The sequence below is a fragment of the Ipomoea nil genome, unplaced genomic scaffold, assembly GCF_001879475.1.
Source record: "Ipomoea nil cultivar Tokyo-kokei standard unplaced genomic scaffold, Asagao_1.1 scaffold0666, whole genome shotgun sequence".
Classification (NCBI taxonomy): Eukaryota; Viridiplantae; Streptophyta; class Magnoliopsida; order Solanales; family Convolvulaceae; genus Ipomoea; species Ipomoea nil.
The window spans coordinates 241,503-256,086 of NW_017617094.1; the positions used below are offsets into that span (position 1 = coordinate 241,503).

Below are 14,584 nucleotides of genomic sequence, written 5' to 3' on the forward strand. Positions count from 1 at the left end.
TCTCTAAACCGATCCGCCCGAACCCGTCCGATGCACAGCCCTATGGACACGTGGGTCAGTGGCCCCCGTGTACTACTTGATGGCGGGCAACCTAAAGTCCCTCGGCAAAGGTACGTCCGTGATGCTTGGGGAGAATGGTGCTGTCATCCGTACCTCGGGTTCCGGCGACTGCTCCCGTGCCTCCACCCTTCTTGCTAACTCCTCGATTCTTCTCTGCAGCCTCTCGACCAGGGCCGACTCGTCAAGGTGCCAGCGCAGGGCCGGCTGCCGCTCCTCCCTTTGTCGGCGTGGAGCTAGTTCATCAACGTGCCGTCTATCTGAGTGTCGACGCGGAGCCGGTTCCTCGACGTTCCGTTCATCCAAGTGTCGGTGTGGAACCCGCTCACCAGCGCGTCGCTCCTCCGCCGAGTGCCGACGTAGGGCCGACTCATCAACGTGCCGGCGTGGGGTCGGCTCCCGAGACTTGCCCACCTCCTCTGTGGGTGATCTCTCGGCTTCTCTGTTCTCGTGTTGGCGAGGGCCTCTGGTAGAGGACCCCTCGGCCCGTGATACTAATCTTTGCCGCACGGGCGCCATCTGTCCCAATCGTTCTGGCGCAGATTGGGAACGGCCTGGTTGTCGTCTGGTCGGTCCACTTCTTTGGGTCTCTACCCCTATTTCCTGGGGCCGCGGCGGGGGCACTTGGCCTTGCAGTCCCACCGCCACTTGATTTAGCGTCGCCGTCACTGCTTGCTGAATGGTCGCCTGGAGGTTCACGACTTGGTTCGCCCCTCCATTGTTGAGTTGGTCTCGAAGGTCCCCTCCATTGTTGAGTTGGTCTCAAAGGTCCCCGGGCCTCCCGTTGTTGAGCTGTTCTTGGAGGTCCCCTCCGTGATTGTTGGTGAGTTGGTCCCGGAGGTCACCTGAGGCATTATCATTGTTCACATTGCGGGAACCATAGGAGCTGCGGGACACCATTCTTTCAAGCTTGCTGTTGAAAGAGGAATGAGTTGTGTGTGTCGTCGCCTGCTTGAGTGTTGAACTCAGGCTCTCAATGAAAGCACCAATGACGGTAAATATGTTACCGGTAATAATAATACTAGAATAACGCTATGTGAGAGAGTAACAATAGTTGTATTTCCTTAGTGCCTTAGTATAGAAAATACAGTGTATCGCCTCCCCCTTGCTAGCTGAGGGGAGTTCTATTTATGCTAGGTCCTAACGGTAACAACATGAAGTGTCATAATTGGGGAGCTGAGGCTAACGACAATAGCATGAAGAATCATGAATGAGGCGCTCAGGCTTTAATTCTCTCCCTTCAATGCAATGAATGGCCATAATGTTTCCACCCATTGGTGTTCTGCCCGTTGGAGTTCTGCCTGTTGAAATTCCACGCGGTGTCCGGTTAAATATGGTATCGGGTCTTATGATCCGGGTCGGGTGCCAGCACCATTATCCTGTCAAACATGATATAATGAACATGTATCATGTTAAGTGAAGTGTTTATATGTCTTCATTATATCGTGTTTATGTATATGTGTATTATGAATATAAATTATGTACATTATGAAGTCAAATTCTGTGTATTGGACCAGGGTCCACAGTGACCCTGGTCCACGATATAAATTGCCAATCAATTACATTGTTTGGTTGGAGGGAATTGTAATTCAACGGAATTGCAATCCTCTCCTTTTGTTGAATTGCAATTCAATGCTTGTGGGAAAGGAATAAAATAGAAGAAATGACAAAAATATCTATGGTGATTGTTATTATTATTATTATTACATAAGGATATTTTAGTCTTTATACAACTTTTTTCCTTCTCATTCTCAATAATTCTATTCATCCATACCAAATAATGTAATTTGAATTCCTACATTATTAATACCTTATTCTTTTCCCATCGAATTGCAATTCATTTCCTTCCTAATTCCTTTCTCACAACCAAACACCCCATAAGAGTTTGATTTTTAAAAGAGGTTATTTTGAATTTCCAAATTATTAAAGGATAAATTAGTCATTTTATCAAATTCTCCTAAATTTCCTCCATGAGTCTTCATATATATGTCACTTCTTTTAAGAGATGAGAGCACTCACGCCAATCAAGTTAAATTTTTAAATAATAAGTTTTCGATGATTTTAATTTTATGCACAAATTGTATTGTGAATCAGGGTCGTCGACCATGTTATTGTGAACCATGATTCAAATTATGAACATGTAATTGACATATTATGTACTTTTAAATAAATTAAACATATATATTATGTTAAGTAAATATTATGTTAAGCGCAAATATATCAATTGAAAAATGTACAATGCACATAGTAAGTCCTGGTCCATCAGCAATTTACTGTGGACCGCGGTCCACAAAGCATTGTGGACCATGGTCCAAAAACGACGCCCTTTTTTTTAAGTAAAGAAACGACAGCCGTTACAGCTTAACGGAACACATATTTTTTATATGTTAATTACCAAATGAAAATATAGTGTATCTAAACTGACATTGTCTCACGTATTATTTTTATATTATCAAATGAAATTGCAATTGAATTGAACTGAAACTGTAATTGTGTTGAAATGAAACTGCAGTGTATACAAAATGAAACTGAATAACAATTTCACATATTTGAGTGTATATTGTCCAGCGAAACTGTAGTTATATTAAAATGATACTGTAGTTGTGTTGAAATGAAACTGCAGTGTATACAAAATGAAACTGAATAACAGAGTTACTTTTTGCGAAACGATGCAAAACGGGTACCATTTCTTTTCATTAACAAAACGACATCGTTTTAATGCCTGGACTACAATACATTGTGGACCGCGGTCCACAGTAAAATTTGCCCCTGGTCCATAATATATATAACGATTGAGCCCAATGTGAAATTTTAAGACCATAATAATTGGTCTAAATTATAGGTAAATACTACGTAATAATTAAGACAATTTATAAAGTAAAATCCTCGCCGTTCCCATCTCCTTCTCCGGTCCCTCCACCGTTCGCATCTCACCGGCTTCGTCTTCAACCGTCGCTGCCTGCTCGGCTACTCTTGCTTAGTCGCTCAGACCTCACCGCCTCAGGTTCGTTGTTCTCTCCGGTCGCACCCCAATTGTTTGCCCTAAGTTTTGAACTTATCCCATTAGTGAATCGGAGTTTAATCAGTGTGCCCTAATTTTTCTAATTATGTTTCTCATCATCACCATCACAACTCTTCATTTCGCAGCCCATTGCTCCGCTCGTCCGCTCGTCCACTATTCTCCTCCGTCTGTTCACCATTACAGCGCTATCACTACAATTCCACAGCCCATTGCTCAGGTTCAAACCAATCTTCAACCTTAGTCTCTTAATTAGTTTGCCCTAAATTTTCAATCTTCAAACCTTTTTTTGTTGTTGTTGTTTTATGTATTTTCCTATTGTATTTGTATGTATATAAGTATATTGTCTTCGAACATTTGCTGCTTTCCTTGATTAATTTAAGACAACTAGCTTCGTACTATATGCTCTAAAAGTATACTGTGAATAATGAATATTGATTCATTTTTCATACTTCATGCTAGTTTTGGAGATCTGAATGCTGCGTTTTGCTGTTAGATTTGTTGTGATTTCTTGCACTTGACAATTGTACACCTAAAGTTTTTGACTTTTTGTGGTGTTGTATCTATTATAATATGTTCTGTGTGAAATTTCTTATGAAATTAAGAAGTTTAGAGGTGGCTTTACTGTCTCCGTTTTGTAAAATCATGTTCTTAACATGTTTTTCTTGGACCTGCACAAATTTTATGTGGGATGGATAAAAGTTGGCATCCTTATTTGGATCATAAATTTATTTTGTGTTATTCAAGATTTATCATTCACTGGATTATTATCTTCTACAATATTATTTGGGCTGAATGTCGAGTTGCAATGTTGTCTGACTCTTCTCCTACTGCCACTGTATTGGCACAGAAATGAAGCGGGGAAGAAAACCGGATGGAGCTTCACCTTCTCAGCCTCTGGCAGATGCTGAAAGCGTAGTCCTCAATTTGATCAAAAGCAAACAGAATCTCGGAATATGGTTAGCAGACATCAAGAGAGAGTCGAAGCTTCAACCAGCCGTGGTCGATAAATCCCTGGCTTCACTCGTGAAAAAGAGCCTTATAAAACAGGTTAAAAACATACAAAACAAAGCGAGGAAGCACTACATGGCAGTGGAGTTTGAACCGTCAGAAGAGCTCACTGGTGGTGCCTGGTACAACGAGGGAAATCTCGATAAAGAACTCATCAATATTCTCAAAGAGACGTGCCTCAAGGTCATAAACAAACTGCAAGTTACAACTGCGCAGGGAATCTTCGATTTCCTCAAGGACAAGAAAGCTATCAACTGCACGATCGGACAGATATCAGAGATCCTGCGCTCGATGGTCTTGGACAATGCAATTATAGAGGTAAAGAGCACCGGATTGGGCGAGTATCATTCTATTCCAGTTGGTGCAGTTTGCTATAGAATCGCCAGCGCAGCCACCGGGACAGGTCCAAAAACGGTTGGCGCAATGGCGTCAATTCCTTGTGGTGTTTGCCCGAGGATTAGCGAGTGTACACCTGATGGACTCATCTCCCCCAAAACATGCATATACTTCACTAAATGGTTGGAATTCTAGTATACTTCAACCTGATGTTCTGCCTCATATTCTTTTTTTTGCTAGATACTATCAGATAGTGTGTGTGTGTTTTTCCTTACCAGGAAATCTTTGGGTTCTACTGCTATTCTGCACATTCTTTAGTTTCTAGTTTATTTATTTATTTGGGTAATTTTTTCTCAATACAATTATCAGTATAAATGAATGAATATACTAATTAATAATGAAAGTGCAAATACAAAATATTTGGAATGTTTAGGGTAGAAACTTTAAAATTAAATGTGAATAGTTGTCATGCTCCTAGTCCTAGAAGGCTGCCTCTGATTGCCAGCAGTTTATTCATGGCAGTGCAAGCATCCATCCTTTCTCTTGGCGAATCCACTGAACAAGCAATCCCAATCTTGAAGACCAAAAGGAGTATTTCAACAACTCTATCATGCCCAATCTGAGAGCTGCTCTTACTCCAACTGTCTTCCTTTCTGTATAACAGTGTTGGATCAGCAATCTCCATGACTCTATGAGGTATGGAAATTCTAACATACTCATGAAGATTTAGCCCATCAATGAAAATATCATCGGTCGGACTTTTTCTAGTAAATATCTCCAACAAGAGTACTCCATAGCTGTACATATCACCGAATGTGGAGAATTCACTTCCCATGCCATACTCTGAAAGATAGTTTAATTTAGACAATAGCATATTCATAATAATTATATATATTGGCCACTGTTCAAGTGAGTCTACCCATTCCCACAAGTCTGTATGGACAGATCTGGTCTATTAAAAGCTAGAGAATTGGCCTGCACTTGCACAGTTACACAGTTGATAATGGACCAAATCTGACTACTAGTTTTTAATGGACCAGATCTGCCCACACGGCTCATGGGAAGGGGTGGACTCATTTGAAGTTGATTACCTGGAGCAGCATATCCAAAAGTTCCTTTGATTCCCATAGAACTCGAATGTGCAGCCTGTGGAAGAAGCCTTGCCAATCCAAAGTCGCTTACATGAGCAACAAAGTCACGATCCAATAGAACATTGCTTGGCTTGAGATCGCAATGAACTAAAGGTGTTACACACTCGGCATGAAGATAAACAAGTGCACAAGCTATATCAATTCCAATATTTACTCTTTCCAACAAGCTCAAATGTGTCTTTTTGTCATCGATTGATTTTGAAGGCTGATGCAGCCAGGTTTCCAGGTTTCCCTCCTCCATGTACTCATAAATAATTGCCTTGAAATCATTGCCTTGATAATCAATGCTGGAGCACAACGATACAACCTTTATTAGATTCCGATGTCTGATATGCCTCAATGCTTCATACTCTGCTACAAAACTCTTTGAAGCTCCTTTCACTTGCAATTTGAGTACCTTTATAGCAACAACTTTTCCTTGTTCATCTAGATTGCCTTTGTACACTAAGCTGAACTTTCCAGAGCCAATTAAATTTTGTGGTGAGAAACCATTGGTTGCTTTGTGTAGGCTGTTGTAAGGCACTATAGGCATGGTCTTGATTTTTGTTTGGTTCTCCAATGAACAAGTATACTCCTTTCTTCTTCTTCTTCTTCTATGCAAATAATTCCATATGAAGAGAGTCACCAAACCCGATGCCAAAATCCCACACGAAATACATATTCCAATCTTCAACCCGAGGGACATCCTGGATTTTTGTGATACTTCTTTTGTGGTGCATTTTGGAAAATGTAACTCCCTAACACCCCCACACAGCTTACTATTACCTTCGAGGTAAACTCGACTAGAATTAAAATTGTTTCCAAAAATTCCTCCAACCGGTACCTCTCCCTCTAGATAATTGTTTGACAAGTTAAGGTATGTTAACAAACTAAGGTTTGCTAGAAAGCTTGGGATTTCCCCTGTGATGTGATTAGAAGAAAGGTCTAGGGTTTCAATACTTGTGAAAGAAGTAAATGTTGGAGGAATTTCACCAAAAAAGCTATTGGTTGAGAGGTCCAAAATGGTCAAACTTTTTAAACCACCAAGTTCTAAAGGAAGAGGGCTTTTAAAACTGTTGTGTGAGATGTTTAGGTATACAAGTTGTGAACCTGGATGAAAAATTTGTTTTGGGATGTATCCCCTGAGATTGTTTTTAGAAAGGTCCATTTCAAGTAAGAACTTGCATTTGGCTAAACCTGATGGTATAACCCCCTCTAAATTGTTTGAACCTAATTTGAGGATACTTAACAAAGTTACATTTTCTAATGAAGCTGGAATTTCTCCTGACAATTTATTCCTCTCAAAGATCAATTGAAACAAATTCGGAAGTTTCCCTATAGTGTTTGGAATAATTCCACTCATCTGGGTACCCATGAACCCTAATCGTTCCAAGTTGATGAGTTGACCTATCTCAACAGGGATCCTCCCAATTATGTGGTTATCTCCCATGATTAAAGACCTGAGACTTGAGATATTACCAATATATGGTGGTAGATCTCCTCCAAAATTACAATCATTAAATTCAAGATAGTCCAAATGAGTACAATTGGTTAGTGATGCTATAAATAATCTCATGTCTCTAGATGTCCCACTTCCAAGATGCTCGTTTTTATATAACAAAAGGGTTTCCAAGTTGGTTAAGCTTCCAAAACTAGGTACTTCTCCAGTAAAATGGTTGTCGCTAAGATCAATCACTTCAATTCTTGGAGCACTTGATACCCAAAATGGTATATGGCTAATAAAGTGATTGTGGGCAACACTTAAAAACTCTAATACTGGAACTGTGTTATTCATCCTTCGAGTTGATTTCTTTGAAGTTCAATTACCACAAATGATATATAGATTGGAAAGAGATATAGGAAGCATACCAGAGAGGTTGTTGCCACGGAGTAAGATGTACCTCAACTTGTTGAGCTTACCAAAAGAATTTGGGATTACTCCTTGAAGATTGTTTTCATCTATAGAGAACTCAATGAGTGAGGAGAGGTTGCCATACTGTGGAGGTATCTTTCCTGTTAACTTATTGAAGTAAACATACATGATTTGAAGCTTAGACAAAGATTGGAACTCGACTGGAAGTCCGCCTGTTAAATTATGGTTACCCCCTAAATGAAGTAGTTTCAGCAACCGGCATTGTGATATGTTGTTTGGTATCTCATAGGAAAGTGAATTGTTTGCAAGGTTTAATATTTGTAGGCGTGATAATTGGCCTATCTCACTTGGGATTCTACCAGTAAAACCATTCTTATTCAGCAAAATCACCCTAAGAAAACTTAGGTTCCCAATTGCGGGAGACAGTGAGCCTTGGAGATTGCTCGAGGTCAAGTTCATTTTGACAACTCGTTGATGTCTGTGACCGCATGTTATTCCCACCCATTTACAAAATGGGGTAGACTCATTCCACGACGCTGTGAGTTTAAATGGATCTGATACTATACCGGCTTTAATTTGAATGCTAGCAGTGCATGCTGATCTGTAATATTATTGTTTCCAGGCATATATGCAAAAGGAAGGCAGGATGATGAGTAAGAGGAAGTGCTCACAAAGTATGTATCTCCCCATGGAAACACATTAAAGAGATAAATATTTGTATGGTGAGTGATGGTAGTGGAATATATATATAATGCAAAAGTAAGGAGTATTTGTTTAATGATTGAGAGAATGAGGCTATCGGCCGGGAAGAGGTTAAATAGAGCTGAACAGTAATGTTGATTAGAAGAAAAGTAGTTGGAAGACTTAAGTCTGCTGTCTGCATATACAATTAAATTTGTCAAAGATTAGATATATTTCATTTTCTTGCCCCAAAAGTAGATATATTTCATTTTCTTCTTTTTTTTTTTTTCAAAAGTTGAATCCCTGTCACAACCTTGAACATTGGAGGAGAGAATTTGAAGGCTGAAGGAGAGATTAAGGTGCAGGAGAAGTGCCATTCTCAGAAGCTAAGTATTGAGGGAAATCGAAAGAAGTTGAGGGACCAACACGGCGTCGTTTGCAATTAAGCCAAAGTAACCGTTGTTACTTATTCGAACGACGCCGTATGACAGTAGCCGTTGGAAGCCGTTTGAAGAAAGAACAGAACGACGTCGTTCCAGCTGCGCAGTTGAGACGAACTCTCAAGCGATGACGTATTGATGAAGGATGGACGGAGTGTTGCAGATGCCTGAAAATTTGGAGTTTGTTATGGGAATTCTTGGATGTATTAGCATAGTTGTTTTTATATTATGGATGTTTTTTAAGGATGTTTTTTATGCTTATGATATTTGAGAAATCAAACCCTAGTTTCTTACCCTAATTTCTTCTCAATCCCCACCAATTTCTTCTTCTTCTTTATCTCTGCTTCTGTGTTTTTCCTACCCAAATCCTAGGAGTGTGTCAATCCCTTGCCCAAAAGTAGATATATTTCATTTTGGGAGAGAATATATTTTATTTTCCGTCATAGTAATGAGTGTTCAATTATGAGAAGGGAGAATTGTGGGGTCAGAAGACTTGACTTTATAATTAATAGATACCCCTAGTAGGGTACCTAGTCAGGTGTGCCCTTAAGTGGTCAGGAGTAGATTAGGGCCTCGATGCTTCAAGTGTGGATGTAAAAGACACTGATCATGAGTGTGTCACACTCCGAAGTATTTTGTTGAAATCTAAATGAACGTTACAATTTTGAATCTAATCAAGTTGCATTGCCTGAAGCAAACGCTCTTGTTGGTCATATTGATGATGACCTCCTTTTTCTTATTTTCCCTTTTGAATGATCTTTATATACAAACCTTTAAATTCTCCCTTTCATTATTGATAAGGTTTCCTTTGTGGGCTCTAGTAGAGCTTCACTTTTACTCCATCAATTTGGAGACATTAACAGCACGTTTGGTTCACGGAATGAATTTTGAGGTAATAGGAATGCTATTCCATAAGGAATAGAATAGGCAAGGAATAGAATAGGATTTGTATTCTATTGTTTGGTTCGCGGAAGGAATAGACTTTAGGAATTATATTACAGTGTTTGGTTGATTTAAGGAATAGAAATGAAATATGTTTTAAAAGACATAAATACCCTTATAAAAATATGTGATGGTGGTGATGGTGACGGTGGTGGTGGCGGTGGCAGTGGTGGGGGCGACGGTGGTGGTGTTGACGGTGACGGTTGTGGCAGTGGTGGTGGTAGCGGTGGTGCTGCTGTGTGGTGGTTCTGGTGGCGGCGGCGGCGGCGGTGGTGGCGGTGGCGGTGGTGGTAGTGGCGGCGGTGGCAGTGGTGGGGGCGGCGGCGGTGGTGGGGGCAGTGACGGTTGTGGCAATGGTGGTGGTGGTGGCGGCGGCGGCGGAGATGGTGGTGGTGGTGGTGGTGGCGGCGGCGACGATGGTGGTGGTGGCGGCGGCGGTGATGGTGGTGGCGGCAACGACGGTGGTGAAATATGATAAATTTATATATATGATAAAAAAAAATTAGGTTAAAGAAAGGGGTAAAAAAAGGAAATAGATTCTAAAATTTATTCCTGAGCGTTCAGTAATAGGCTAATACCAGGGGGGGGCCTAGTAATAGCTATTACCTTATTTGAGGTAATAGGCTATTACCAGGAATATTATTCCTGGTAATAGAAATGGTTACCAAACAACGGAATAGGCCTATTACTGGGAATGCTATGTCATTCCAGGCCTATTCCGTGAACCAAACGGGCCATAAGTGAATTGATTTTTATCACAAAACTGGAAATATTCATAACTTAAAATACTTTATCATAACCCAAATTGTTAAGCGACAGAAAACAAGGAGCTCAACTAGTTATAACCTACTTCGATCACATGTTTTTCGCCCAATCAGTATACATGTGTTATTCGTCTTTCACGAATTACATAATCGAATATGAGTCGTGTGTTTAACATGTGCGAATGGATGAATAATATTGGATAATGTCTAATTTCCCGATTATTCTCCAATTTGCCAGTTACCTAATAGGGAAAGGCAGTATTGCATGCTCCTGAATTCCTGATATAATTTGACTCTAGCCAGCCCACTGCAGATCTTATTCCCCCATACACAAGACATGGTTTTTAGATCAAACATTTCTTATTATGTGTTTCTATTCTTATGCATGCAGTCCATTCTATCATATCACCACCATAGCGTATCTCAAAACCTCCAATTGTTGTCTCAAATATTTAGAGTCCCTGAGAGGGATATAATGGATACGCTGACTCCATAAAAAATCGGTTCACGGCATTATGGGGAGATATGACCACATTTAAATAGAATGCGAACACATCAAACCTTTTGGAAGAAAACGTATGGTTCTGAACTAAAAAATTGAAGCATTCATATTGCACTGCAAGAAATAGCAAAATACAAATTTATTTAGCAACGGATTAAATAGCTACAACTTAAATACTTACAAATTTTCATCTTAGCTTTTATCAATAGATATATGTTAATAAATTAAATACCTAAAAATTTTAGTAATGTACAAACAGATTTTTCCCTACGTAAATTATTTTTTCTTGTAGTGTTGTTTACTACTAGAGAATTTTTATTTTTTTTTAAAGGGACTACTAGAGATTTGGTTGGATGAACAAAAGGTGACAAAAAAATTGAAATATGTGCGTTAAATGTGATAGAAATAATATTTGAATATCAAATTTGAAAGTGAAACAAATAATTGTGGAGCAAATACCAATTTTGGTCCCATGAGTATTAGCAAAATGACAGCTTTGGTCCATATGTTTAATTCGTGCCAATTTTCATCCACTGCACGACTATTGTTTTAGTACCAATTTTCATCCATAACTATTCTTTTAGTGCTAAAATTCATCACGCCAGTCACCCATTCGTTTAAGACATGCCGAAATATAAAATTATTAAGGGTAGTTTCGTGCTTTTCAAATTAGGATCCCTATTTGAGCATGAATAAAGTGATTTAATCCCTAAGATCTATCTCAATTCGTAGTTTTTTTTCCTCAAATTAATTTAGGATGAAGAGGAGAACTGCGAATTGAGATCGATCTTAGGGCTTAAATTAATTTATTTATGCTCAAATTGGAATCTTAAGTTGAAAAGGACGAAAATGCCCTTAAAATTTTTAGATTTCGGGATGTCTTAAATAAATGGGTGACCAACGAGATGAATTTTGGTACTAAAATAATAGTCGTTGATTAAAATTGGTACTAAAACAATAGTCGTGGATGCAAATTGGTAGAAATTAAACATGTGGATCAAAACCGTCATTTTATCAATACTCGTTGGACTAAAATTGGTATTTGTTCAATAATTGTGAGACAAAGTAAATATAATTCATAGCAGGCTCCAAAGTAAAAGCTAACATTGTCAAATATAACTGCCATTTTCCTTTTGGAATTGTTCCTCAACAAGTGTGCAATGTTGATTAGAAGGAAAGTAGCTGGAAGACTTAAGTCTGCTGTCTGCATATACAATTAAATTTGTCAAAGATTAGATATATTTCATTTTCCTGCCCCAAGAGTAGATATATTTCATTTTCTTCTTTTTCTCCCAAAAGTTGAATCCATTGCCCAAAAGTAGATATATTTCATTTTGGGAGAAGATATATTTCATTTTCCTTCATAGTAATGAGTGTTCAATTATTAGAAGGAGAATTGTGGGGTCGGAAAACTTGACTTTATAATCATATTTAAGGATGTGAATCAGCAATTATATCGTGGACCATGGTTCAAAAACGGCGTCGTTCAACCTGATGTTCTGCCTCATATTCTTTTTTTTTTTTTTTTTTTTTCTGGATACTATCAGATAGTAGTGTGTGTGTGTTTTCTTTACCATGAAATCTTTGGGTTCTACTGCTATTCTGCACACTCTAGTTTCAAGTTTATTTATTTATTCTTTTATTTGGGTTATTTTTCTCAATACAATTTATCTCAGTGGAAACATGTTACGGTAGTAAATGCTCTACTGTCTGCATTATAAGTTATAACTCATACTTTGCCTAATTACATGTTATGCCATTTGGGAATTGAATTTCATGGAGTTGAAAGTTCTCTTAATATGTTGTTTTTGTTTTTTTGGCATACCAAAGTAAATATTATTAACCAATGGTTGCCTGATGCCAAGACTTGGGTTATATTCTGGTTTAGACTAAAGGTCACCTAACTTGTAGAAGAGATTTGGTATTGGATCAAGCTATTTGGTAATGGGTGTTGAAATGTCTCCTCAACCTGTGCTCTTTAGCACAGGGGCCTACTTCCATCCATTCCAAAAAAAAAAAAAAAAAATGAGAAACTTGAGGAAAAGAACAATACACAAAAAGTGAGAATCGAGAAATGAAAAGAATAAGTTAAATATTCCTTCACTCTTAGATAAGGCAAGTAAAGAACAAGAACATTACTAATGTTCTAAGAACTGAGAAGTGAAAAGAACAAGTTAAATATTCCTTCACTCTTATAAGGCAAGTAAAGAACAAGAACATTACTTATGTATTGAACAACGTAACAAATCAAAAAGAAACAAGAATTACATTTTCTTCAGTTTGTAATCATCCTAATCATTGACAATTAGACAATGATGGTGTTAATCCGTCTCCCATATTTCTAAAAAAAAAAAAAAAAAAAAAAAAAGGGGCATCAATAGAACATATAAAGGATAAGCCATAGTGCATATTTTATTGCATAGAGATATTAAAAAAAAAAAAAAAGGAAAGAATGACTATTGTTCTAAATTATGCTCACAGGCAAAAGGAAAAAAAAATTGTCAAAAGGTGTGATAAATTAGAATAATCATTCATGGTCCTCATAGCCTCTAAGCTCATCGCCCAGTAAGTCATCATTGTCAGGGTTTAGGGCGTTTGATTCAAGTAACACAGTTTGATTGGATTCCTTCTTCTACTGTCCTTTTTCTTGTCGGATCATCTTTTGGTATGCTTCGACCAAGTGTTTTGGAGTACGACACGTTCTAGACCAGTGTCCTTTGCATCCACACTTCAAACATAACTGAGATTGGCCAGCTATGCTGGGATGAACTTGGTCGTCCTCTATGGGCATGATCGTTGGGCTGCCTGTTCTGGATTCGGGAATCACTGTTATGGGCTCCACTTCGCTTTGGGTTCCTATCATGACCTCTTCCTTGTCCTCGACCTCGTCCCTCATATTGTTGCTCGAATGGGCAACATTGTGTATTTCAAGTACAGGTGCAGTGCCGCCTGGGCGCGAATTGTGGTTGCATCAACAATTGGTTGTGTTTTTCAACGATCAGTAAAGCAGAGACAACTCTGCTTTGTACTACTGCTAGTCTGCTAGAGTACGAGGTTATTAGCATGACATGTGGACAATGTTTTTTCTATCAAATGACTTCCTACTTACAGAGCTTAAGCTAAGATACTACCTTGTATAAAATTGAGTTATATTCGGTCACTGATTTAAAGTTCTGGAATCAAAGGTTTAGCCACCGAACTATGCCTGTGGCAGGACCAATGATGTCTGCTGGTCAGAACAATCTTAAGAGATTTCCAAAGTGCATGGAGGTCTTTTTCAGTGAGGTACTCATTCTTGAGGTGGTGGCGGAGAAAAATAAGGGACTTGACTTTCTGAGCTTCATCGCTCGTGAAATTTTCTACCATCGCATTTTGTAGTTCTATTGATGTGAGATAAATCTCAACATCAAGGGCCCATGTTAAATAATTGCTCCCATCTTCGGTGAATTCATGTTTTGCAATGACAGCCATAATCTATAGTTCTTCAAAAGAAATATATTTACTAAGTCTAGCTAAACTTGAGGGTGTATGGAAAGTAAAACTTTATAATTCCCATAATAATAATAAAATGTATTATGCGATTTTTAACATTATATGAACGCATATAAAGTGCAATACGAACAATTTAATATATATGTGTACATAAAAATTCAAATAATGAATTGAAATCAAACACTGAACGGCAAAAAAAAAAACTTCATATGCTACGCAAGAGAGGCGACACCCAATCTCCGATCGTCCCTCCACCTTCGTCAAACATAGCACAACCGCCAGAGTAGTGCCGCCATCGCCATCGCTTCCCTCCACCACAACACAACTGCCGACAACA

General features: G+C 38.7%; 2 protein-coding genes across 2 annotated transcripts; one reads left to right on the forward strand and one right to left on the reverse strand.

The window, feature by feature from the left end:
• Nucleotides 1-2,914: 2,914 nt before the first annotated feature.
• On the forward strand, nt 2,915-4,780 carry LOC109174864 (DNA-directed RNA polymerase III subunit rpc6). Its single transcript, XM_019324095.1, has 3 exons — nt 2,915-3,061; nt 3,205-3,296; nt 3,927-4,780. Exon 3 carries the CDS (start codon nt 3,929-3,931, stop codon nt 4,616-4,618), a length of 690 nt encoding a protein of 229 aa, XP_019179640.1. The 5' UTR covers nt 2,915-3,061; nt 3,205-3,296; nt 3,927-3,928; the 3' UTR covers nt 4,619-4,780.
• Nucleotides 4,781-4,841: 61 nt separating this feature from the next.
• LOC109174859 (probable LRR receptor-like serine/threonine-protein kinase At3g47570) lies at nt 4,842-8,088 on the reverse strand. The gene is made up of 2 exons (XM_019324087.1): nt 5,515-8,088; nt 4,842-5,266 (listed from the first exon to the last, which is right to left on the reverse strand). Exons 1-2 carry the CDS (start codon nt 7,346-7,348, stop codon nt 4,890-4,892), a joined length of 2,211 nt encoding a protein of 736 aa, XP_019179632.1. The 5' UTR covers nt 7,349-8,088; the 3' UTR covers nt 4,842-4,889.
• Between the last annotated feature and the right edge of the window lie 6,496 nt (nt 8,089-14,584).